This window comes from Astyanax mexicanus, chromosome 7, assembly GCF_023375975.1.
Source record: "Astyanax mexicanus isolate ESR-SI-001 chromosome 7, AstMex3_surface, whole genome shotgun sequence".
In the NCBI taxonomy this organism is placed as follows: Eukaryota; Metazoa; Chordata; class Actinopteri; order Characiformes; family Acestrorhamphidae; genus Astyanax; species Astyanax mexicanus.
This window is the reverse complement of record NC_064414.1, coordinates 35,721,105-35,747,912: the sequence shown is the minus strand read 5'-3', so window position 1 is coordinate 35,747,912 and position 26,808 is coordinate 35,721,105. Positions and strand designations below refer to the sequence as shown.

Genomic DNA, 26,808 nt, shown 5'->3' with positions numbered 1-26,808 from the left:
TTTACAATAAATAAAGGTTCCAAAGTTAAAGCAGCAGTGCCAAAGATTTTTTTAAATGGAAAGGGAGGAGACTCCCTGAATGGAATCAGTATCCACGAAAATCCCTGCATTGTGCATGTATCAGAGACTGTAAAAAAAGATGGATGCCGTGTCGCCGTTCCCATTCATTAAATGAAAATGAAGCCAAAATCTTCCGCCATGTAGGCGAGCCAGATACCCGAGTCTGCGCAGTAGAGACAAGAGGAGGGAGAAAGACTGTGGAGAGACAGCCTACTCATTTGAATAACCCCACCCCTGAGGGCTGCCTCGCGGTCACAGAGCAGAGCGGAGCGGAGCGGAGCTGACGGTCTGTTATTGGTCCCGCCCATAACCAGCCCTTTTACAATAACCACACCTTTTTTGAATAGAGCTCAATAACTTTTTAAAAAACAAATTCTGTGGGGATATAAAAAATTGACAATATAAGCAGAGGTTACAATAGCTGTTACATTTAAATAATGGAGGTAGAATTACAGTATATTGGAAAAAATCGTGATTGAAAGTTGTTCTGTTTTGCCATAAAACCTATGGGGATGGGTGGGGTTACACAGCTTTCTGCAACCGCACAGCAGGGGGCGCCCGACCTGTGGTGGCTTCACTTTTGAGAGTTGATGCTCTGTCCAGCTATACACAGTCTATGGGATATATCAATTCTTAAATAGGGTGATCTGGTAGGTAGAAATGCAGGGTTAAAAAAAGCTTGATCCAAAGCAACTCAAGGCAGAGGCAATACTCCAACAGAAGATCCCATATGAACCTACTGTGCTATCACTAAGTATAATGTGGTAAGAAGATTTTCATGCACATGTACAGAATATGCATGTGTGAAAATGTAAGCAAATATGGCTCTGTGTCTTTGTGTCTCCATCCCTTTTTTTCTTCATAGATCGTCAGCTGTTTGCTGATTAATCATCTGTACATGTTAACAACCCTCGATAAATAATTAATCACAAAATGTTTGCACAATGTAAAGGCCAGCTGGTGTTTTAGTCGCGTAAAATATATAAATAAATTAACAAAAACAAACAGAATTAGAAAACATGACAGTGGAATTATGCTTTAGTGCATCGTTTTGCCAATTACACTGTGTGCTATATTTTATTCTTGAAAAGAAATCTTATTCATAGGATTTTATGGCGGCTAATTTGCATTTAGACCGTAATCCTCAAAGGACTATTCAAATGCCTGCAGATAAAAAGTGAAACACAGGTTTCATTGGAGCACACATTTACCAGGGTTAACAATACCAAGGCAACCAGAACTGGCATGGACAAAAAATAAATGCAACAAGTAAACAGAGCAAGGAAGCAAATGCAGAAGATCAACAATAACCAGCTAGACTAAACCCTAAGAGCAAAACCAAAACTAAACAGGAGAAAACCAAAAGAGAGCAGTATAATAAACCAGTCGTAAACAGATCAAAGAAAAACACGGATGGTCCTATTTTAGCGATCTATATATTGGTCAATTGCATATTGTACAGCTGGATTAGGTGGATAAGGTGTGTTGTTGTGTCTTTGGTATCGTGAGGGAGCAGAAAATACACCTTGCGCGGCTCAAAATGTGTAAAAGGTATGTATTAGTTCTCTTAATTAATTATAGGTGAGTTTTTGGGCGTAACATGAAATAAACCAATCAGCGTGTCACTTGCCAGTCCCTTAAGAGGCAGGTGTGCTCTGACTTTGGGGTGTTTGTATTTTAACAGCGCAGTGCTTTTGTGTGTTTAATAAAGGAGGGGGGTGTACACGCATTGGACACACCTATAGGAATGGACTCTGACAATTGTCTGAACACACCTCACTTCCAGACCACCACGACCATCAGTGTAGATGTATTCCTAAACTTCTAACTAATGTTAACAAATTCCAAAATTCCTATCTAATGTTAACAATGCAGGATCAAGGCATGAAAATCAAATGTTGACATGGTGTAAGGTAGCAAAGAACATTGGGACACACCTTGCGCAGGGTGTATGATAGGGCCCAGTGCATGCGACAGTAGTGGTTGGCAATACTTCGCAAGAAATATGGACAGACAGACAAGTTTTTATATACACAGATGTAAAGTTAGTCACAACTGAAACAAATCAAAACTCATAGTAATAATGACTGGGGTATGCATGTTTCTCTAGTAGAAGGTAAAACATTCAAGCATTTTTTTTTTTTTAGCTTTTTATTTCTTGCTCTTGTTTGTATGTCAGTCTCAATGCTGGGGAAACAACTGTGCAGAATACCTGATCATTAAACATTGATGCAGTCTGGCTTTGGGATGTGAGAAGGTGGCCCAGGCATGTATGACTTCGAGAGTCATGTTTAAAGCTGTAACAATATGCACAAGAAAGTGTGTAATCTATGCAACTTTATGGACATTTAACTTCTTTAACTTATAAATTCCTAAAAAAAAAAAACAAAGACAATCTGACAAAAAAGATTCCTGTACTCACACTCATCAGCATCGAGCATAACACCACTGCACTCTAAAATACACTCACTTAGCCTCAGAACATAGTCTTATGACCTCTTTTCAAACATCCAGATGACAAACTTGTACGCCGACAGTGGTGTGCGAGTCCAGACATGCACACTCCAGAGGATCACCATGAAGAGTGGAAAAAGTGAGTTTAGAAAGCAAGCAGTGTCATGGGCTGACATCACAGAGCTCTCAGCAAGTTACACAGAAATCCATACACAGAGCTGTAAAAGACATTAATTGCTTAGTTATATATTAGTTAGCCATACTGAACCTTTAAAACTATTGTTTAAAAACTGCATACAGTACCAGTAAAACAATTGGACACACCTACTAATCCAATGTTTTTCTTTATTTATTTCTTTATGTAATGTATTTTCTACATTGTAGATTAATATTAAGGACAAAAAAAACAATTAAACGACATGTATGGAATTATCTAATAAACAAAAAAAGGGTTTGTCCTCTACAATCCTGTGATCTAAACCAAACTGGGGTGGGTGATGGTTTACTGTTGTAAAATCGTGTGTAGTCACATTTTAGAAGTACATTATGAATGGATAAAATAAGAATAAAGAAAGAATATTAAATCAACTTTAAAATGAAGTACACTAATTTGAGACTTAATTTGAAACTTAAATTTAAAACTTATTAAAGCAGCAATTCCTAAGATTTAGGAAGCGTTAGTGTTTATGAATGGGGAGACAGCAAACCCTTATAATAAATGGCATCAGTGTGTTTCTGCTACCATTCCTGCAAAGCTACATACTCTATATTCATTCATTCAAAAACAGGTTGTCTGTTAGGAATTCAGGAAATTTATCTGGCTATAACACCATTTGCTGATAACCACTGTGTTGCTAATGGCACTAATAGAAGAGCTACTGTGAATATGAGGATCTCAGAACTTCAAACTTACCTAAACCTTAAGGACTGTCACTTTAAAGCTTTTATATAAACTTGCAAACTTAGGTACAAATACATGCAGAGCTTTTTTAATGCATCTGAAAGGTGTCTCTAATTGTAATGAAAATAAATTTACCAAGCAGCAACGTTACAAACATCCCTTTACATGACAGATGCAGATACAACTTTATTATTTTTATTATAGCAACAACTAAAACCAAAATACTTTCACCACTGTTATCCAATTACACATGCAAAGCTGTATTTAAATGTTTTTCTTTTTTAAATGCTTTTTTATTCTATTGATAGTACAGAGAGTGGAAACACTCTTGCATGGTCAGCAAGGACAATTTCCTGGACAAACTTGTGGAATGGAGGCCATGAGTTGACCCTTCTTGCTCACTGCAGCATGCTAGCTGATAACTACATTTGTGTATTTGCATCTCCCCTCTTTAGTCCTGCCCCGTGTGTTCCTGTCTGATCTGTCCTTGAACTGCTGCAGAGCATTTGTCAAGCAGGTGAGTGTGGACAGCACTAGCACTGAAGCTTCACTGACAGCCTGACTACCGACTCTACTGTTCCTCCAGGAGAGGAGCGGACGGTTGATTAGATTACAGATTTAATAACACAATGCAAGAAACTCAAAGCTGTTCCAAGGAGCGGAGTGCCGTCCAGCGCGAGAGTTATGTGAGGACAGAAGTGGACACTCATCAGGACTGGAGTAGCTCCGACTGCCTGTAAATCTCAGTTCAATCTGACGCAATCCACCTCCTCCGTGAAGGATGTTCCCTGAGATGTAGAGGACCCATGGGAAGGAGGGAAATACATAAAAGAAAAATGAAGAAGTGGGACGCCCATCTATCTCCAAGAGCACACTGAAGCCGAGCAGTTTGGACATGCTGTAAATGTGTGTTTATCACACTTAGCACTGTGCACGGCACAAAACATCTATAAATAGAAATGACAGAGCTGAAGTCTCCCCATCTCTATCACACATAAGTCCTCGCTAAACTCACTGTACTGTGCAATCAATAACGGCTACAGAAGCCAAAGCACGCCTTGCTGCTTCCAGAGCAACACAATATATACTAAAACTAAACACACTTATTTATTTTTACGAGATCTAATCTCACAACATTTCTTTAGGTTTGAATTCAGCATTAAATCTATTAAATAGATTTACTATTATTCTGCTTATCAAATGTGACAGAAAGAACCACACTAACATGTCATGAGTCAGGAACTGGTATTGTATGTCCCATGACTTTTGCCATGTAACATGAAAGCTAATGACAGTGCACTGACCTGTGAGATGTGTGTCTAGGGTCTGCTGCACTGAATGTGAATGTGATTTCTGCCACAGTCGCTTGTCTGTCTGCAAGGACAGTTAAAGCCAGATGCTGCTGGTCACAATCATTACTGCACTGTCCACTGTGGGTGGTGTTGTCTCTTATGGCGTATTTTTATTATACCTGAAATAATCTATCTGCACTCTCACTTATGTTCCCATAATTCACATTGCCTTGCCATGAGCACGCTGGTCAGTGTTTGACAAAATAACACCTCACAACTTACTTCTAAAGGTGTGTGCATCCCAACCTGTCACTTGAGGCAACACTTCTGGCAAGTAAGGGTATTTATACAGCAGAAAAATGTAAAAGGCAATAAAAATAAACAATACAGGCTTTTTTTGTTTTTTTATATATAAGAAAGATATTATGAAATCAATGCTTTTTAATTTTGCAATGTCCAGAAAAATGTACATAGCCAAACACTAAAGCACCTTTACACCCCATATACATCAATTTGCCCAAACATAAAGGATACACATGCAGGTTAACTGTTTGTGAACATGTCCATTTAACCTTTTAAGGCAATTTAATAAGGAAATCTTTTCGTTAAAATTAGAAATAGTTAACGCTACTTGGTGTACTGTGCTTTCACAGAAAATCAGAAATGACCTTTTACTCAGTACTTAAAAAATCACAACCCAAATCTGGTTTAGTTTAATGGCTTGTTATTTATTCATATCTGTAAATCTGACATTTGGAAATACATTTTCGGTGCCTGTACAGAAAAAGCGTTACAGGCACAGAACTGTGCCTAAAAGAGTTAATTGTTTTCCATATACTTTCAAAAATATACATATAAATCAGACGGTTTCCCTTAAGTATTAATGAACTCTGAGACACAGCAACTTTGCCAACATTTCTGTAATTAAAAAATCATCAGCACAAAAGGAGCTCAAGTTCCAGAATGTGCAGAGATTTGGCCAGCTTAGCAGCCGCACCAATGATGCTCAGGCAAAGTGACACCCTGTCGAGAAAAAAAAAGAGAAAAAAGAGAGGACACAGAGAGAACAGTTCCTACTGAACTAAACTTATCCTTAATACTCTCTCTCTCTCTCTCTCTCTCTCTCACCCTCTATAATGTATAATGGGTGTAATAATATAATATATATATATATATATATATATATGAGATCCCACACCCTGATATATATATATATATATATTGTCAAAACATCCATTTTTCAGGCATAATTAGAAAACACCATCTGTCGTTTATCCTGTGTCAACATTTCAAGACAGACAGGCCAGAAATGGCCCAAAATAGCTTTTAATAAATGGCTAAACTAACTTACACTTGAAGTGTTTTTGGCTTCTCTTGTAAAGTTACGTGTTTCCGAATTACACTTCTGAAATATGATTACATTCAACTTTATTGTCATTTCAGAAAGTACAAAGCACAGGTCACTGATATGCAGTTAGTATTTAACCAGAAGTGCAAAAAAGTGAACATAAGTGCAAACTGGATGTGAAAATGGGCATAATGAGGTAGAATAAATGTAAAAATTGGAGATATGAAACTAATATGATGAATTAAATGAAGAATAATAAATGTGGGATTCATTAAAACATATAGGGAGGTATAACAGCATATACAGTACAGTATATATTAGGATATGAAGGTTGTGTTCCTAAAAAAACACACTTTACAACCACTGCACAGCAGAATAATGGAACTAACCTCTACAATTAAGCCATCTGTGCCAGTGAACACACACACACACACACACAGACACACACATGCATAGGTGCAGCTAGCACACAGGGGCGTTAGGTGCCTTGCTGAAGTCAACCTCAGCTGTGTGAATGTTGAGGGAGGACAGAGAAGGACTATAGTCCTTTATCTGTTTATCTGTATACTTTATTATCCTCCTTTCACCCTGTTCTTCAATGGTGAGGATCCCACAGGAGAGACCACCACAGACTAGAGCTTAAATCGGGCCCAAAAAAATCCGCCCTAACTAGTGCTGGGCGATAAAACGATATCGATAGTTATCGAGGAAACTATATATCGCGATAAGTCGGGGCGAGAAATTCGATAAACTAAATTTTCTATTTCCCGTTTAAGTAGCGTTGTGAAAAGGCGCAGCACGAGATCAGGCAGCACGCTGAACTGCTGCTCAGCCCAGTACAACCCCTCCCCTCCCCTCTCCACCATCCCCCTCCGCCCCACCCCCCGAGCCCCTCCACTCTGAACTCCTCACATAGCGGCTCCTTCTCTCCCATTTACTGGATAAACTTCATTTATACTATTCAGCGGCGCTACACTGGAAAACTCACCTTTTAAATATGAGGCATGCGTCTCCAAGATATTTAGAGAGGTGAGCTTGTTCAGATTTCTGAAGGCAGGTAAACGCTGCTCTGTTTGCTGCTAGTTAGATTAGCTTGTCTCCAGTTTAAAGTTAGCGATGTTTAGGTGTAAAAGGGATCTGTGCAATCTGTCATCATTAGCTAAGATGCTTTCACTGCTTTTTACATTCTAATAAACTAATGGGTAACGCACGTTAGCCGTGTTAATCCACGTTTCGTGTAAATTAAGGTTAACTTCAGCACGAGTGAGGGGTTAGTATATAAACACACAGAAAGGAAGCACTTTCCATCTTTTTTCCTAACTCTCACTGTTTCTGTTAGAAAACCCTGAGGGCAGCATTCTCCTCTGTCTTTGTGTTTTATAGTTTTTAACAGATAGAGAGTCTGTTATGCTGGATATTTTACTAAATACAGAAGATTATATAATCTGTCTAGCTGTATTTGAACTGAGCTAAACATTGCTGTTACTGAACTGGAGTTTTAAATACACTTAAGTAATGTAAGTCTAGTCTACTGAAAGCCAGTAATGTTAGTATAAATCTGTACTGCAGTAGAAGTGGATCATTTCAGAAACTTGACTTTATTCCTCCCACCTCCATTATAGGCCACTTTTTTTTTTAAATATTTAAATGTTAGCTTAATTTAAATGAAAAAAAAACTAAAGGCTCTTATTTAAAAAAAAAACATAAGCAGTAAATTATCTAAAATTACAACAAATAGAAAATAGAAAAACAGTAAAACATATGTAATACATACTTTTTATATGACCAAAATTAAACTAGACTGAAATCTGACTAAAACTAATAATATCCGATAGACTAAAATGTAACTAAAACTATTATACATTTTAGTGAAAAGACTAAGACTGTATCAAAATCACCTGTCAAAATGAACACTGTGATATACTCTTGTATTTTGCTTTATGTAGTTGCCTGCATTCAGGGAGGGGAATGATCTTTTGATTAAATATAATTTTATAAAAATAAATAAAGTGTTATTGCAATTTAAATTAAACAGACATATAATGTAAAGGGTCTTACATATTTTTTAGTTTATATATTTGTCCCCTTTTTAAAATTAATTTAAAAGCTGTACCCACCTGGCAAGATGTTAACATCCTAGTGTCTGTCCACAAGGCTCTGAGCCTGCTAGTGATTTTGTCCATAACTCCCTTATTCTGTCACTTCTGAGTAAAAATAGAAACCTTTAAGTGTAACAGAAAGTGATTTGATTTATATCGTGATACATATCGATATCGGCTGATATGAAAAACTATATCGTAATAAGATTTTTTTCCATATCGCCCAGCCCTAGCCCTAACCCTGCCGAGACTGTGCACGTTCTGCCCGAGCCTGACCCGACCCGCCCCATACACCGTCATAATGAGCCCTAGCCCAACTTAAACCTGACAATTTTTTAGTAAGTAGAACGTTAAATCTGAGCTTTTTAAAGTAATTTTCGGGCTGTTTAATGGAGCTAAATCTGTTCAGAATGATGACAATTAACACTGAAACACTGAAGAAGCATAGACTGATAGACACATAGATATGTGCGTGAGTCCCAGAGCTGCGTGAATGTAACATTCTAACTTGTGCAACTTAGATTAAAAAAACAGTCGCCCACTCGCACACCATTTTCTTGAGCTGTTTTTAAGAGGTTTGGGCAGAGAATCTAAGCTCTACCACAGACCAGCTAATATTTGAGTCGTGGGTCATTCCGAGCACTGCAGTGATGTTGAAGGGGTGATGGTGTTTAAGTGTGTGTTAGTCAGTTGGTGTGAGGGGATTAGACACTGAAGTGCTAGGTAGACCTAATAAAAAAGTGGTGTTAATATTACGTCTGTGTATGAAATGTGTACTTCTATTTAAAAAGTAAAGCATGGTTCACAATTTAGCTTCACTTTCAGTTTCACTGTAGTGTTCCTACTACTGCAGAATATACTTGATATACAGAATATCATGAAAATACAAACAGAAACGAACACGCATATTCAAACACAGTCCACACAATTCCACCATGGGAGCAGTGAGTTTGTGTGGGTGAGCAGCACAGCAGCAGGTGCTGGTGTCACACCTCACTGGCTGACTGTATGATTGACTGAAGGCTTGGCTAATTAAAACCATGGAATTAGCAGACGAAGCAGACGGAAGGAAACAGCCAAGATTCATGACGATACCAAGCTGACTCATTTGTGTTGTGTAACATGTGTTTGTACTAGGGATGCACAGAATATTTGGCAACACAAAAAATTCTCCTGACAATAGCAAAAAGCACTTTTGTTGTTTGGCAGAATAAGTGAAAAGACTGAATAATTTATAGAGACTAGTGACTCATTTATTTTAAGTTACATTGCAATGTTAACTATAACAATACGATTTTTTATGAGGCAGACCCACACTCTACCCCCTCCTCCCTTGGCCAAAGCAGCACTCAGAGCAGAGAAAAGGCAGGTTTAAGTTTGATTTTTTTACACTGTATTGACGCAAGTTAAATATAATAAAGTATGCAATATGGCTTATCATGCTTGGCATCAGTTTTCTATCTTTTAACAAACTGTTTTTGAACAAAAGGTACAAACTGTTGAGCTTTAAGTAAGGTTTGTTGAGCTAGCCAGCTAGCTCGCTAGCTTATCCTTAGTATCTGTTTGTTTACCAAAATACTGGCTACCTTTATCCATATTTCTCTGTAAATTTTACTCATTTGTGACTTTTTCAGTTTCATTCATGACTTTTCCCTAATTTGTACAGATAAAAGTCAAATGTTAAAACTAGTTGTGTCAATCGATGAACATTTTTTTATCCGATTAATCGTATGGCATCACAACAATGTCAAAAGTTGGGGGCGCAAAAACAACAGGTGAAAAAAATTAACCAGCATGTTTTAACATTTTAAAGAGCAGGTTCTTTGAATGTTAGCATAGCCGGCTAGCTTACTCTCCTGTCCTATATGTCCTTCTTTCTCCGCCCTCCTCTGCCTCTTGGAGGTAGGAGTTTCGCCACAAACCCTGAAGATATCAGCCAATAGCATTCGCTGAGGGAGGCGATCCTGACCCCGCCCCAAAACTGTCAAAACCACCCCTTTCAAAACTCGAGCGCAAAAAACTCACTCGAGGGAAAACAGCAGCCACAGGTAATTTGCATGGCGTGCAAGGAGAACTGTGAATTGGAGAGGAAAAAAAACAACAGAGAGGAGAAAAATGAAGCTCGAGAGCGATATTCTGTTCAGCGCTCACATGATTCCCTTTTTTTTTTGCTCGTGAGTTTCACATTTGTGCTCATGAGAAGTTAATTTACACACACAAAATGTTAAAAACACGCTGGTTAATTTTTTTCACCTGTTATTTTTGCGCCCCCGACTTTTGACGTTGATGTGACGCCATATAATCGCAGCTAATTACAGAACATTTTTGTGATTAATCGGATTAAATTTTTCATCGACTGACACCACTAGTTTTGCAAATTGTGATGCACATTTTTAAAGTGATAATTAAATGTAAATAAAAGAATGAATGTAAGAAATGTAAAATGCAATTATATTTTAATTAGTGGAGTCAATTAAAATACTACTATATACTTGATAAAGCCAACATGGTGTGCTGGAATAAAGAATGCATGATAAATTGTATACAGAAAACTTTTTTTACTTTATTGTAAACATCTCAGCTTGGTTGTAAGGATTTCTGAATTAAAACTTATTTTGCTTTACTTAACTGAAAGCGCGTTTCCACACCTGTAGTTGGTTTCTATGGTCCAGATCATTGAATGATTCGTATGCTTGGGGCGTTTTCTCTCTCGGTTTGGTTTGGTTTCACACAGGCATAAACCTAAACGCACCAAAATGTGCACCAATAAACCATGTGAGCACGTTGTCTCCTCTGACTGGTCAGAGCTGTCTGGGGCACGAGCAAGAAAGTTAATATAGTGCGTATATCTTATATGATAGCTGGGATGAATCGAGACCAGATCACACTCTCACCACAAGTGAACCGCTCCAGAAAAAAATCTGTACATTGGGCAGGGGCAGGGCAGATTACGGTATGGTGGTTGGTCTCAAACTTGGTGGCGTAATTAATTGCGTTAAAAAAATAATAACGCACTACTGATTCCAAATTAATTGCGTGCTTTAACAATCGCTATATCAACGCTTTAACATTAACAGCCCTAGTTAAAACATATTACAACATTTATATTTTAGAATATACATTATTAACAACACACAACAATGTATCACACTTTCACAGGGTTAGAGTCCAGTGTCTCAATCCTTATGTCATGATGAGCACAGAATTGCAGACACGTGCAGATACTGATAAAAATATATGTTTATTATAAAAATAAACAGATGTAATACGTGGTTGATACAGAAAACAGTTAATCACCAGAAACCAGAGCAATGTAGACAAAACCATACCATAAACGAGAGACAGTCCAGAGTTCATACACGAGATATCCAATGTCAGAGGTGATCCAAGAGGCAGTAGTGAAAACACAGTCCAGGTAATACACAAGCAATTCAGTATCAGAGGCAAAGGCAATAATCAGCGTCGAGAAAACAAAGGCAAGGTCATACACAAGATAAACTGAGAGAAGAGATATAGAACGCTTTGTAAAGAGGAGAACCTACAATACGCGGCGTGGGTGTTTGTGTGGAGTGCTCTTTTATAGTGCCAGTAATCAGTATTCAGGACTTCCTGGAGGAAGCAGGTGAGGTGTCACGTGATCAGGTGAGTGCGTGATGTCAGCGGGTGGTGCATTCTGGGTAATGTAGTTGTTGACCTGAGAACCTCCGTTAGAGCTGGGTGTGGAAGGGACAGAGGAGCTAACAGCACCAGACGTGACACCTTACATAATTCCACGTGATTATTCCGACCATGTTTGGTCACTGCCTTTTGAATCCTGCAGTAATAACTGTCTCATTATAGAGGGACTGCCTCGCTCCTCAGAGTGTATGAGGAAAAACAGTCGGGAGAGAGGGAGTAAGAGGGTGATACAGAGTGACAGTGATCTACATCTCAGAGTTCAGTCAGGCAGGCTAACAAGCCCTTAGCTCTGCTTCAACTCAGGCCTAGCCACTTCTCCCTGCCTTACTCAGCTCAGGGACCAAACAGCTCAGACTGCGCCCCGGCTACACTTTACACCCCAACGTGAAAGATCATACTGCTGGAAACATTATCAAACAGAGCTGCTAGGACAAATAAAGGAGGCTTGAGCCTTTTTTTATTATTAATACATTTTATGGTAAAATATCCTAGTTTTTTTCCCAACAGCTGGAGGATTCTCTGACAAAGTAGGGACTACCAAAATGCCAAAAGGGGAGCAGGTCATGCTCTTGAATGAAAGTAGAGAAATTATTTGGTAAAATATTGCTCAAGAAAAATGCTTTAGTTATATAAGTTTCTTAGGGCAATTAAAGTAGTAGTAAAGTAGTGCTTCAAAAAATGTTAGTGTGCTTTATAATCTGGTGCGGTTTATGTATGAATTTTTATCTGTTGGGTTGTAAGGAGCAGTAAAGCCACTTCACTGAAGAGCAGCTTTATACAGGAGTTATACAGAGGTGAGTATTATCGACCTGTAGCCTGCTGCTAACCCCGGCTAGCACGTCTGGAGCAGCATTAGCATTAGCCACTAACTGGCTAAGCGAAAGCTCTTTCGCCATTTAGAAGTGAGTATTATTGGTCTATAGCCTGTAACATTATTTTGAACTTCAAAGTCTTGTGTGGTTGAACACAACTTTACATCATCAATATTTTACATAACTCGCATAACGCATCTGTGAGTCCCAGTGTACAAGTAACAAGTACAGACACAGGCTGCAGAAAATACCCATGCAGAAAATGAGTCATGGCCCAGTTCTGGCCCACACTTACTAACAAAATCCTGACTGTCCAGGCTAAGTAAACATTCGGTAGACACAGTATCATATCAGTTGTCCATGTATGGTGGATAAGCATCTAAACTTTGGTAAATTGAACATAACATGGAATCAGATGCATTTCCAAGAGCTACACTTATTTTACATGTGAGTCCTGGCTCAGTTCTGCCCCACACCTACTACATTTGGCCTTAGTTCTGGTCCACATTCCACTGTGGTTTAATAATGATGACTTTATCTGAATCTGGGTACCTGAACACGGCTGGCGATGGTAGATTGGGACAGCTACAGCTGGGCCATGTTTGGCCCAGATAATCAGCTGCATTTACTATAACTAACCTGTAAGTTTCTTACCTAGTCATAGGAAAAAGTGTCTCATGATATTAATTATAATATCTTTGTATCAGATATTGGAGTAAACATTATGAGCAGACATGTCAAGAAAAATAGGGAAAAAATCATTTTGTAATAATAAAGCTGTAGCATAACATTGTAGGGTTTAATTTGCTTTACATGACACTGAACATCCTTTCATGGAACAATTGAATATGTGGACATTGATATGAAAATGCCAAAATAATCATTCGACATGCCTAACTGCATACAAAACGGTTGTATTTTTAATGGGATTACAATCAAAAATACACTTTCCAGGAAAAAAGTGATATGCACCACAAAAGGTTCAATACCATTGGTGATGGGGGTGATGGTATGGTGAGAGGGGTGGGTCCAGGAGTGAATATTGTGACTGTCCAATAAACAACAAGTATCTCAATTGTTTACTACATAATTTGAACTGTCTCTTAGACTATGTCAAATTTCTTTATGAATGGACCAATAGAAATTCTCCAAAATTACCTAAATAAACTTTTTTAACATTGATTTCCTCTGAAAGTTAAGAAAGTTTTTTTTCTCTCCTGAAAAGTTTGTAAAGTTGCTGTTTTGAAGATACATGTTTTTCATTGGACAGTGATGATATACAGCGGTAGATAGTTGTGTGTTGTGTGGACAAACAATTATAATGCCCAGAATGCCATAACAAATTTATGATATCACACATCTTGCTTACTTATGAACATGATGTGTCTTATTTGCAGCTGAAATCTCACGCCAGAAACTTCACACATCTGTTTCCAGAGAGCAGGAGAAGCAGGACAGTATAACAATAGGGAAAACCTGAATGCTCTTGGTCCAGACTTGGCAACCATGCCACAAACACTTAGGCAGTGAGTAAACAGTGTCTGGAAGCTTTGTTGGTATTATAATTCAGTCCAGTTGTCTATTGGCCCATCCTGGGGCATGCAGTGCTGCGTAAGCCAGCCATGGGCACGCATAATGCACCCTGTCAAAACCGAACTCCTCTCTGCTGTGGTCTCAGTGAGAGGCATCTGATGGCCCAGCTGGGTCCAGTGGGCCAACCCAAGCCACCCGCAGCATATGCTGCACGCCACCAGCAGAGTGGCAGGAGGGCTCTACAGTGTGGCAGGAGGGCTCTGGGTGGTGTTAGAGCCCGAGTCCGAGCGGAGTCCTGTCTGACCCTGCTCCACGCTGCAGGGAAATCCCGCCGGCCGGCCGCCGCTCTCCAGCAGCACGGCGACAGATGCTGGCTGTAATTTCCCTTCACTGTGCTGTTGTGGGTTGCAGTGTTAAAAGCTCTAAGCCTCAGCCCTTCTCACACAGCAGCCTTATCCCCTATAACCTCCTCCCGCACTCGTATTACTGGCCTGCAACTGCGAGTTCAGCCTGTTCTTCTCAGATCACACTGCACAGCCACTGCTGGTGGTGTGCATCCATGCACAGTTAACATGTTCATCTGTCTGATTCTGGTAATGTATGTGAACATGACCGTGTCAACTAGGCTATACTGTACGTTCCTGTGAGTGAATGCGTTAAGAAAGTGTGCGTGTGTGCGCGTGTGCGTGTGTCCCAGTGTGGGGTGTGCATGTGTGCGTGTGTGTGCTACAAAAGCTAACCAACTGGAGGAACAGATGGACTCTCACTCTTCTCGCTGTGAAGAAACGCAGGACTTACTTACAAAATGCACACAGACTCACACAAACACATACACGCACACATACACACACCTCTTCAAGCAGCACTCAACTCTAAATAAGGGAGCTGCTGGCATTTCCGTGCATCCATACACTCAGCAGACAATTTTAGCCGCTACTGTTAAGAAACAAATTTTTGAAATGAGGCATTTGCTCTATATGCTGTGACGTGGAGTGGAAGATTAAGATATTGGGAAAAAAAAATCTCCCAGAAAAGTATTGCAATTACACATGCTTTGTTATACACTTTTTTTCATTTGTGTTGATTAGAACAACACACAAAATTATTGTGACCCTCAACTCAATATTTGGTTGCACACCCTTTGGAGTTTTGGACCACTTTACTTTTGCAAACTGCTCCATATTTGAAGGGTGTCTTCTCCAAACAGCAAGTTTAAGATTTCTACAGACTCTTCCAGACTCATTCCTGGCCACTTTAGAACTCTTCAGCGCTTTGTTCTATCCATTTCTGGGTGCTGTGTGATTTATATTTGGGGTCATTGTCATGCTGGAAGACCTAGCTTGACCTTGGACGCAAACACAGCTTTCTGACATTGGGCCCTACATTGAAACACTGAATCCTTTGGTAATCTCCAGATTTTTATGATGCCTTGCACACATTCAAGGCTCCCAGCGATCAGCAAACCAATCAGGCCAATATTTCTACATGTCATGGTACTAAAAATGCACTCTGCATATCGAAATTAAGAGTAAAATGAGTTAAATATGATCTGCCACTGCTTTCACTACAGTGAGAATTTTGATACCTTTTTAAAAAGCAAGTTGCTGTAGGGTATGGTTTTGGAACACCTGCTCATTCAATGTTTCTTCCGAACTCAAGGACATTAATGAAAATTATTAATGATAGCAGTCAATTAAAGTGCTAAGAAACCTTAAAATAGCTTTATTTATTGTGTTTGACATCAATATCGGAATATCCAACTGCATCATTGCACATCAGATTTTTGGTCCATATCGTACATCCCTAGAACTAAACCCAAATTGCTGTAAAATGCTCTGTCATAGGATTGCATGGTTGTTAAGCAGTGGTTAAAGCCTTTATGGCTCACAGTACATGTCTGGTTTGAGTCTTGAGCAGGGCGTCTCTGCTAGAACACAATTTTCTGCCTCTGTGGAGCTTCAATGAGAGCTGGAAACCACAAACCACTTAATGCAAGGCAAAGAGAAAGGATGTGAACTTAAATTAGTGCACAGGATGTCCCTGAAATCTTCCTATGCTGGTTTTGAACATAGGTTAAGAGAATGCCAGTGGCTTCTGTTAGACCCTAAGGATTTATTATACAGTAATTACACTGAAAATAATGCAAATTAGCTGAGTTATTCTTACAGTAATTAATTTTCATGTTTTTTTACAGTATGCCACCAGTCTCTCTCTGTAATAGCTTTTACTCAGTTAAAGTCATCACTGAACACAAAAGCCTTTTTTTTTTACCAAACAGTTATAATATTAGGACAGTCTTATTGTTTCTACACACTCTGTCTTTTCTATCAGATCCTCTGAGCATACAGGAGCGACTTTGTCATGCTACAATTGCAGGCTGTGGTACTTCTGTTTCTCTTCATATTTGTGTTACTATATGTTGTGTTGTATGGCTGGTATGAGTGGATCAGACACAGCAGGGCTGTTGGAGTTTTTAAACACTGTATCCATTCACTGTTCATTCTATTAGACACGCAAACTTGCTGGTACACGCCCATCTGTTGCTGCAGTTTGTGTTGTCTTGTGTTCATCCTCTAGTCTTTCATCATTGGGAACAAGACGCTGCCCAAAGAAATGATGCCCACAGGATGCTGTTGTTCATCAGTGACACTGAGGTGTATAAAAACCCAAGCAGCACTGCTGTGTCTGATCCATTCAACCTGGCACAACACATACTAACAAACCGTTACTATATCAGTGTCACTAGAGTGCTGAGAATGAGAAATCTTCTCTGAGATTACCCTGTGGATTTCTGACCACTAGAGGGTGGAATGAGGCTAAAGTAATGCAAAATATGAAGAATCAAAAGGACTATAGTCTATATAAAAGGCTATAATAATAACAGAATCACAACGTGCTCCTATACGGTCAGTGAAACTGATGTAATGGAGAAGATGCTGGTCATAATATTCTGACTGGACTATGTATGTAATGTGTTTATCACTGTTTTTTTTTATCAGAACCTTACTTTGGACTCTCCGATAATAGACTTCCTCCAAACTGAATGCTTTAACCAAGTTAATTTTTAGGGCTTGAACTGCATCGCACTGTGCAAGCTGACGTTTTCTCCAGCCCAGTTCAAACCTTTCAGATGCGCCAGAGAAAAGCAGCAGGCTGAAGCCCACTCCAGCCCTCATTCTGAAACCTGATGTGCTAGGTAATGCAGCCAGGCCATCAGTGAGCCAGAGAGAGCAGGGCTGTGCAGCTGGAGCATTAGCAGCCTGGCTCTAGCACATGCCAACCTGTGAGCTCACACTCAGTGCTCTAGGCCTTGCTGCTGGTGGGTGGGAGCAAATGGCTTCAGGAGGCTCATCCTCCAGTGGGTGATAATGTATGGACTGCGGAGCTATTAAAAGCCCCCACTGCATGATGCGCTTGTTGCTTTATCTATTTCTCTATTCATGTATTCCTCCTTTTTTAAAGGATTTGTGTCAGTGCTGCTCTGTGGGCCAGAGGCACATGCCGGAAGAGGAGTGAGGATCTAAACCGAAGATTATAATGAGAGTGGCTCTTTGGCCTGATCTTCACCAGAAAGCCTGACTCAATGACATTCTAAACAGCAAACAGCCGAGTCTCTACACCTACAGCAACATCAAGAAGAAAAACTCCATAGTGAGTAAAACCCCTACTCAGTGAGGATGTCCCAGTTCAAGCTGGAAAACTGGTACCATGCTGAACTGAGTGATGCACTAAATTTACTTTACTGTTTTAATAGAATAGTTATTGTAAACATTGCTGAATCACTGAAAGTGCCATAAATGTACTATAAAAAATTATGATTATAAGACAATAATAGAGTCTTTAAGTCTGTTAAAAGGTCATTTTAATGCACTATGGTATCAGCTTGGTAACATCGATATTTTTTTTGCACTGTAAGGTGCACTTCCCAAAAATCGACAGTGCACCTTATGTATGAATTTTCCAAGTCAGGTTGTAAGAAGCAGTAAAGCCACTCTTCTGAAATACAGCATTATAAAGGAGCACCGAGGCTGAAGCAGTACTAGCATTAGCCGCTAACCACAGTGCTAAGTCTTTTGCCGTTTAGAGGTGAGTATATTGAACTGTCGTCTGCGTGTTTACCGTGATACAACAAGCTAAATGGAATGAGCTGCTAACTGATAGCACCCTGGCTTACCGAAACACTCATAGTTCCTCAGTGTATTGCTGTCGCCCATTTACTAGCGCTGCTGCTAACCACGGCTAGCGCTGCTGGTAATCATGCTAAAATACTAGAAATCTAAGCTAAATGTAAGTAAACTGAAGCATTTTACTCACCTAAATACACAGTTTTCAGGAGAAACATCTGTGTAGATTAACCCTTTCAAACCTGAACTACCTTCAGTGATGGAAAAAGATGTAAGAATGCGTGTTTCTGTCTGTAATGCACAGAAAAGAAGACTCTAATATTATACCATAAAATCTATATAGCAAATGAATCCAATTAACAAAAATAATTAATAGTTTTTTTTTTCTTGCGTTGGAAGCCTGTGTGTATTATTTTAGATTTCATATTACCTTTTTAATATGATTTCATTTTAAAGCAGGACTTGGCACGCTGCCCACACTGCCAAATGTACCAATTGGTCTTATATAATATTCTAATTTTCTGAGACACAGATTTTTTTTTATTGGCTGCAAGCCATAATCAACAACAATAAAAGACATAAACATTAAAATAGATCCATCTGTAATTCATTTGAACTGAATTACTAAAAAAATAATGTAACTTTTTTCAATGATATTGTAATTTTTTGTGGTGCACCTATATGGGAGCCTCATTCCTCCACTCTCTCCACACTCAGCCTGACACTACCCAAAGCTTGATGGCTTAATTGTTAACAGTGATAGTAGCTATTGGGTATGGGTATCAGCAGTGACTAAACTATATAAAAACATGTAAAAAGTTTGCATAAAATTAGATATATCAAGAATGGGACAAAAATATGATTTGTTATGCTGCATAGATCCCTATCCATTCCATCTTTGTTGACATCACCACTTTAACAACCCCATGTACTGATGTAATACAAGGCTAAGCCTGATTGTGACAAGTTTATGCGGTCACCCAAATCAGCGCACACTTCTCTAGTAGTGTTAGAGGTTGATGACATCACAGCTGACCACATCATGGGACTCCATGTGGAAGCAGATGCCCTCTAATCCTAAACCCTGCCAATCCTCTGGCTCTGCCACATTACACATATAGAGAAAGTGTGTGTGAGAGAGAGAGAAAGAGAGAGAAAGAGAGAGAGAGATGCTCAATCTCTCTATCTGCACTGTGCTGCAGCTCTCTCGCTCCTCAGCGAGCAAAGAACCAGGACGATGCTGGTACACATAAATATTTTAATGTGGCATAAATATTACTCTCCTGGCCTATCAAAGCACAGCTACAGGAGCCTGTGTTTGTTTTCTGTGTTTGCAGGACAAAATCATGTGAAGTTGATAATGCTTTGATATTCAGTACTGAGTCCTTTACAGCAAGTTTAGACTAGGTGGGATGTCTCCTTAGCTATTAAACTAGGTATACACCAACACCATCACCAGCTCTGACTCAATAGTAGGGGTGAGCGATATGGCCCTAAAATAATATCATGATATTTGATGGTATTTTCGCGATAACGATACTTTTGGCAATATGACAACAACTATATATTTTTACACTACTGTAATAAAATGAAAATTAAATTATAGTATATGATATATAACTGAAATATTAAAAAATACAATAATTTTATCAGATTTGTAACAAATATATAATGGGAAATGAGAACAGTGTGAATTTTCCTTTTGCTGAAAACAGCAGAAAAATAGTACCCTGATAATGAAGGGTGGGTAAAATGGCACGATATTTCAATGTACAATATTGTTTACAATATTCAAAAATGTTGGCGATATTATTGCATGCCTATAAAATTGCTTATTTATACTTATCCATTTTTTATTGGTTTTAGTTTGGTAAAGGCAGTGTTCTGTATCTTAAATAAGACATAATAAGCTTGAAAGAACATTTATTGTTTGAGTAACTACAAATTTAACAGGTTTCAGAGTTATAAAAAAGGAAACATTGCCGCAATACAATAACACAAACAAGTAGGGAAGCATACTAATCCCACACCACTGGCTTGCTGCTGGCTTCCCTGCCGTTCAATACCAGGTAACTCTGTAAACTGTTTGAATTTAGCAATGTAATGTTAAGTATTTAGGTTTCTCCTGCACAGACCATACCAACAGATGAGTCCAGATCAGTCCAGGGTCAACCACTAAAATGAAACACAAGCACATCCCCTGTACTAACAGAAGATTAACAACTAACAAAAATAACCAATTTACTGGACATTAACTTATTGCAAACCAACACATTCATTTCAGTTCAGGGCCTCAAGAACCATCCTTTTAAACCATCCACAAAACTCTGCTCGCAGATCTACACTTCTTCAAGACTCAGGAACATGACCTACTGTTTCCAAGTTCATTACACACCTCCAAACTACAGACTACAATCCTCACCAGCAGATAAGATTGTATAAAAGTTGCGTTTACCTGATGTCATTCTGCTGTGGGGGTTTCTTGTTCCCAACCAGGTTCACTGTTTTGGCTTGTATGGGCTTCTCCTCTCTGTAAGAAAAAAAAACTTCATTCAGACAAATTAACCAATTTAAGCAAGTTTTTCATGATGTTCCTTGTATTTTGGCAAGACTTGCAATACTGTCAATCAAATCAAGAGCAAAACTCACATTCACATTCATAAAATCTAAGTAAAAGAAAAGTGTACTTTTTATGCAGTCAGAAGTGCAGTGGGATCTATCTACACTGCTATTCATTGGTCAAGGTTTAAACACCAAATAAACCCCTGCAGGCCACAAATCTTTGCATGTAAAAAATTAACTGTTTTAGACAATTGAAGTAAAAATGTAAAACACAATATTGAAATACATCAATATACTTTTAATCTAATTTTTAATTTCCTTATACCCCTATCTAGAATATGTATTATCCTTTTGGTATTGTTACCAGTATTATACCCACTAAACAACTCATCAGTCTATCTATACAAGCCTATCTAAAAAGACATACATAAGACACTTAAATAGTCCAGTGTTTGGACTATTACCTCTAAATAATATACTGTCCCATCGAAATATTAAAACTTTAAGATGTACCTTTAAGATTTACCAAGTAAATGCAAATACATGACGCATGCAATCTTTTTTTGTCCGGGGTGCATACAAGTTTTTTTTTAAAGAAAGTAATAATATGCCAATCATAATTTGTCCATCAACATCTAACATATGTGTACCCAACACTTGAGTGCCAGGCCTCCAGTTTGGTTTGCAGGCAATATATTTCCTTGGAAAGAGAAGGATTGTATTTTTCATAAACAAGAGCACGTCTCTCACTGCTTGTTTTGCCATGTAAGAAAGAAGAGACACAACAAAGACAAACCAGAAGCTGTCCGTCAATCTGTCCATCCACATCTCCTGCCATAGCTTCCTTTGGTTTTTGGAATGAAAGACGGCTATTTCAGTGCTCTGAGCATTTTTATGAAAAATAAGGGGAAATTTTATATTAAGTGGTGCTGACAAAAATAGTGATTGAGTTATGATCTGCACTGTAGCAGACTGGGTGGTGTAAAGTGATCATTTTTAGAACTGATCTATGTGACAAAACACAAAGTGAATGGCAGAAATGTATGCAATGCTTTAGAGTATGTGAACTATAACAGACATTGTAAAGGCAAAATTGTGATATTAAACAAATATCAGAAAATCATAGTTATCTTACCTAAACATGTAGATGCAGTATACATGCAGTATAAATATGCCTAAATAAAAATAATAAATGCAATTAAAGAGTACTCAAACTGAGCAAAGACAGAGACAACAATCAATATTTTCTTGGACAGCACTGATAATAGCTACTAGTTCCATCAGGAGTAATGAATTACAACAGTCTACAGGTGCCCAGTGGTCAACTTTGAATACACTTTGTTTAAATGTAAAGAGAACATTGAATGTCCTCCTCTCAAGGTGAATAGTTGTATAGTTTGTTGTACAGGCTTGTATAGTTGTGTTATGGAACATTTCTGACACTGGCAACATGTGCTTTGAAATACATGAAAAATAACAAAACTGTAGGCACTGTACTGAGGCCAGTCAAAAATATTGTTTCTTTAAAACAAATTAAAATCTGAATATATATGCTGCGTTCCATTTGAACTCAGATGTTGGGATTTCATAGTTTCAAACTAGTACATCTAGTACAACTGGAACAGCCAAAAAACACCTTGACACCTTGAAAATTGGGAGAGCCTCAAAACATTTACAATGGAAATTTTACTGTATATTTATGTGTCTCATTAACACACAGTACTGTCCAACATCTATCTGTGGACATGTTTTCTTGGTTTCTGAATGTGAAAAATACCATGTAATGCTTTATTAAATGGTATCATCATTTGTTAATAATGCTATCCTGGGGAAAAAATCCTAGGCTATGATTTGGTTTGATTTGCCAAAAACACTGATAAAGAACTTTCTAGCATTTGTGGTTTACGGCAAACTCTTTAGCTCTCAGTTTTTTGTAAATGTTTTGAAAACGTGTTAAATATTTTAAAATGTTTAATTAGAAAGCTGTCGGCTTTTATGTGCTACAATAGAAATGAATCATTTTTTAGGTTTAGAACATTAGTCTAAACATGTGTCTTTCGGTGTACCAGCATACTACCTTGTGATTTAAGTGCAGCAATGATGACTTTAATTCACAGTTTAACACAACATAATACACTGTAGTTTGCTGAGTCAGTAAAATACCATTAAGAAACATTGAAGAATATTTATTATGGGAATGTATATTATGTTAGTAAGTTCTCTGTTCTCTTATATCAATAATTATTTTAGTCATATCACCCAGCACTAGTGTCACAATAACAAAACTAATCACAATATAATAAAACGCTACTGTCAAAATGCACACCCATAGTTTAAAGAGTACTCGATCTGAGGAAACACAGTGACATCCCTTAATTAATACGTAATAAATTATAATAGTGTATAGATGCTCAGAGGACAAATTTGAACGCACTGATGCCCATGATTATGTTTTGTTTATAGGTAGGTCATCCTGAAAATAATCTCATGAAAATAATATTCTTAGGTTTCAGGAAATCCCATCAGATATTGTATGTCAGTGTAAACTGAGCCAACTATAGTATCTCCTGATTTTCTGAGTTTCATTGTATCATTTTTACAGCGTGGACAAAATAGTAAAATGACCAGCAGGCCAAGTTTCGGCAGTCGGACGTGCCCAGGAAGCTGCAGGCTTTGCTGTTGTATGGACCACGGATGGATGATAAATGTCTCAGCAGAAAGCTCTACTTAATCTAAACCTAATAATAACTTTTGTCTCTCATGTGGCTGTAACCCACCTGAGTAACACTCACGGACCAATATAATATCAACAGTCCTGCCTGCACTCCTCCTCTGTGCTTTACTGGGAATCGCTCATCGCTGGCTGTCCCGTTAAAGCCGGGACGGATTCCTGGAGATGTGTGAAACATATCGAGCCCAATCTGAACCTCATTTAATTTGGAATCTGAACTGAAACCACTGACGCTTCCATGTAGCTAAATGTAGCTCCAGTAAGCAGTAAGCACTGGGGCAGAGAGAGAGAACACAGCCAGACTTCTATAACGGACAGGGGGGCTATGCTGAACACACTCTCACACAGGCCAGCTCAAAGCTTCATCGACCTACAAAACATCACCCTTCTAAGCAGTGCTTGATCACTGCCACTCCGACTGCTTCCCACACTGCTGTTGAAAATAGCCCTCCGCTGAAGGGGTTAAGACCAAGCCGAGCGTCATGATGACGAGGAAAGGCAATCTGGTCGTGACAAAGCAAGGAGACGTGATTCCTTCACACCGTTTCCATTAGGACGCTATAGATGATCGGTGATTAATAACAGCACAAAGAAAATACAACAAGCAGCTGTTCCCATTCATTCATCAGATCTGTTCAGCTTGTTCTGATCACAGGCAGCATACACAGTACTCACAGTACCCACTATCGTGAGGCTGTCCTCCTGCTGTGCTGGGGTGTACACATCTGATTGCTGAATTCATTCATATATCTAAGGACAGAGCAGTGCCTGGGTGTGTGTTTACACCAATGTGCATGCATGTGCACATGCATATGTCTGTCTATTTAAAGCTCTTTTTTGGAACTGCAATTTCTGCATCCCAAACCAAACCGTGCTATAGGTTTGAGCTTGAGCTGAGGGTGCGGTATGTAACATCACATTAGCGGATTCTGTGTGTGCGTGTGTGCCTTTGTGTGTAAACCAAGACGATACACGTTATCCTCCCAACCAAGTGTGATGCTGCAGGAACTCAAAGCTTTATGTTTCCCACATGTTGACACACCCCTTTCCACAGAACTGAACAATCAAGCTGCCACTGAAGCAGCACAACTCCATAGTCACACCCAAGATGTAAGGTTAGTCAGAGATGGAATGAGAATGTTTTGTCTATGGGTTCCATGACATATAGATGTCAGCATAGGAAATCAAACATCAGGAGGGGGTTAAACAGGTATCCCGTCTAGGTTGTACACGGAACTTGGGGCCTAGGTGGGACCCATGTGGGTTTAAGGTGGGCTGTAATGATAGAACCTATTTGGAAAGTCCAACTGGGTCCCAGTAAAAACATGGAACCCTCCTGGAACAAACCTAGGGCATGTTCTACCAAAGTAAGCCCCGTCTATCTTATTATAGCCAGGATGGTGTCCTGGAGATGTGTGGACAGCTCTTGCACCTACAAGCTATTGACATAAAGACAGAAGAGCATATCAGGCCATATTTGAGCCTTGTTTCATGCAGTATCTGTGCTTAAAACGTGCTTGTGCTTACATGGTAGTAAGGGAACATTTGGGAACGATACTGGAACACCACTGAACCACAAGCTTTCATAACATGAACAGGGGGCTATGCTGAAGTGCTTGTAGGCTATGCCCTCAGACATCTGTACTGTTTGTACATTGGTGTGTACAGTACCTTTTAGGACAGTACTGGACCTTTGCTAAGAACTTACTAGAGCTTTATTAGAGATAGATCTGTCTACTCTGCATGGAAACACTGGTGAAGGACACAAGCTTCCATAACATGGACAGGGGGCTATGGGTATGTTCTAAGAGCTCACTGGAGCATCCATGGAGTTAGATCAGTGTACACTTCATAGGACCAATTGAGATAAATACTGGAAGACCACTGGAACATAAGGTTTGAGCTATGATTTGGAGCTGTAAGCTTTTTCTCAGAAGAACAGGGTACTGGAGTGGTACCCATCTTTACACTACAGCTGGGAACATCTGGACTGGAACAGCACTGGAATACAAGCTTTAATAGCAGATATATAGTTATAGGCTATGGTTGTGAGTTGTAAGCTCACAGGATCTACACTGCATGGAAACGTTAGTGAAGAACACAAGCTTCCATAGTGGACTAGGGTACTGGGGTGTAACTTCTCTTGTCACTGGGTCTACACTGGATCTGGGAACAGTGCTGGAAGAGCACTGGAACACAAACAGATAGTTTGGACTATGGTTCTGAGCTGAGCTTTTTTTTTTTTTTTTCAGAAAAAACAGGGTACTGGGGTGGTATACCTCCTGTCACTGTATTTACACTGGAACACAAGCTTCCACAACAAATGCTTGTAGGCTTTACTGGAGGACAGCTAAACTGTGCAATGAATTAGCTATAGCTAGCTATATAACCCACCAAAGCTGCCGCAGGTCCACCAAGCCCCCCCAGCACTCACTCCACTCCACTCCACTCCCTCCCATCCACAAACGCATCCATCCAGCCTTACCTCAGCATGGCCTGCTCCTTCGCCTCCTCCTCCTTCTGCCGAACCATCACAGCCATGATGATCTGCCTCTCCTCCTCGGTGAGGTGGCTGAGGTCCGGCAGATCGGGCATGGTGGGGGGCGCTGTGGGTGGGCGAGGGCCGCCGCGGGGCCCCACCGAGGCCGACATGTTCAAGCCCTCCTTGGCGGCTCGCGGCTCGCTCTCTCTCTCTCTATCGCTCTCTCCCCCTCTTTCTCTCTCTGATGTCAGATCCCCGGCGCGCGGTGCAGAAAGAGAAGCCCACCCCGATCACGACATCACTGGTCCGTTCGGGTGGGCTCAGGGGGCGCGGGACGGCGGACCGTCGTCCATGGTTGCGGGGCGCCCACTGTTGTGCTTCCTACCTCCTCCTCCTCTTCCTCTTTTTCCTCCTCCTGCTGCTCCTATACGGCTTTTTTTCCTCCTCCTCCTCCTCTCCTCTCCTTCTGGCCCCCCACCCCCACCCACCCCCCGCCTGCCTGCCTGCCTGCCTCTCCCCTCCAGGTTCCAGTACTTACTGGGAGCCCATCTCTGCTCCTGGAGGAGGAAGAGGAGGTGATGCTGGTGGCGGCGCGCGCTGAGGAGGAAGAAGAAGAGGAGGAGGACTCTTTGCCTTTTGATCTCTTTGCCTTTTGATCTCTTTGTTCTTTTTATTATCTCTCTCTTTTTCTTTAGCTCGCTCACTCTCTTTCTCTCTTCTGTGTGTGAGAGA

General features: G+C 39.7%; 1 protein-coding gene across 24 annotated transcripts in view; it reads right to left on the bottom strand.

Moving 5' to 3' along the window:
- LOC103030767 (regulating synaptic membrane exocytosis protein 1) overlaps window positions 1-26,535 on the bottom strand; it is a 123,325-nt gene extending 96,790 nt beyond the window's left edge. For all 24 annotated transcript variants that reach the window (XM_049481204.1, XM_049481210.1, XM_049481207.1 and 21 more), the window contains exons 1-2: window positions 26,080-26,535; window positions 20,757-20,831 (exon numbers count right to left, since the gene is read on the bottom strand). In XM_049481204.1, coding sequence (XP_049337161.1) covers window positions 20,757-20,831; window positions 26,080-26,246 — 242 coding nt within the window. In that variant the 5' untranslated portion in view covers window positions 26,247-26,535. The remainder of the gene's footprint in view (window positions 1-20,756; window positions 20,832-26,079) is intronic.
- Window positions 26,536-26,808: the final 273 nt, after the last annotated feature.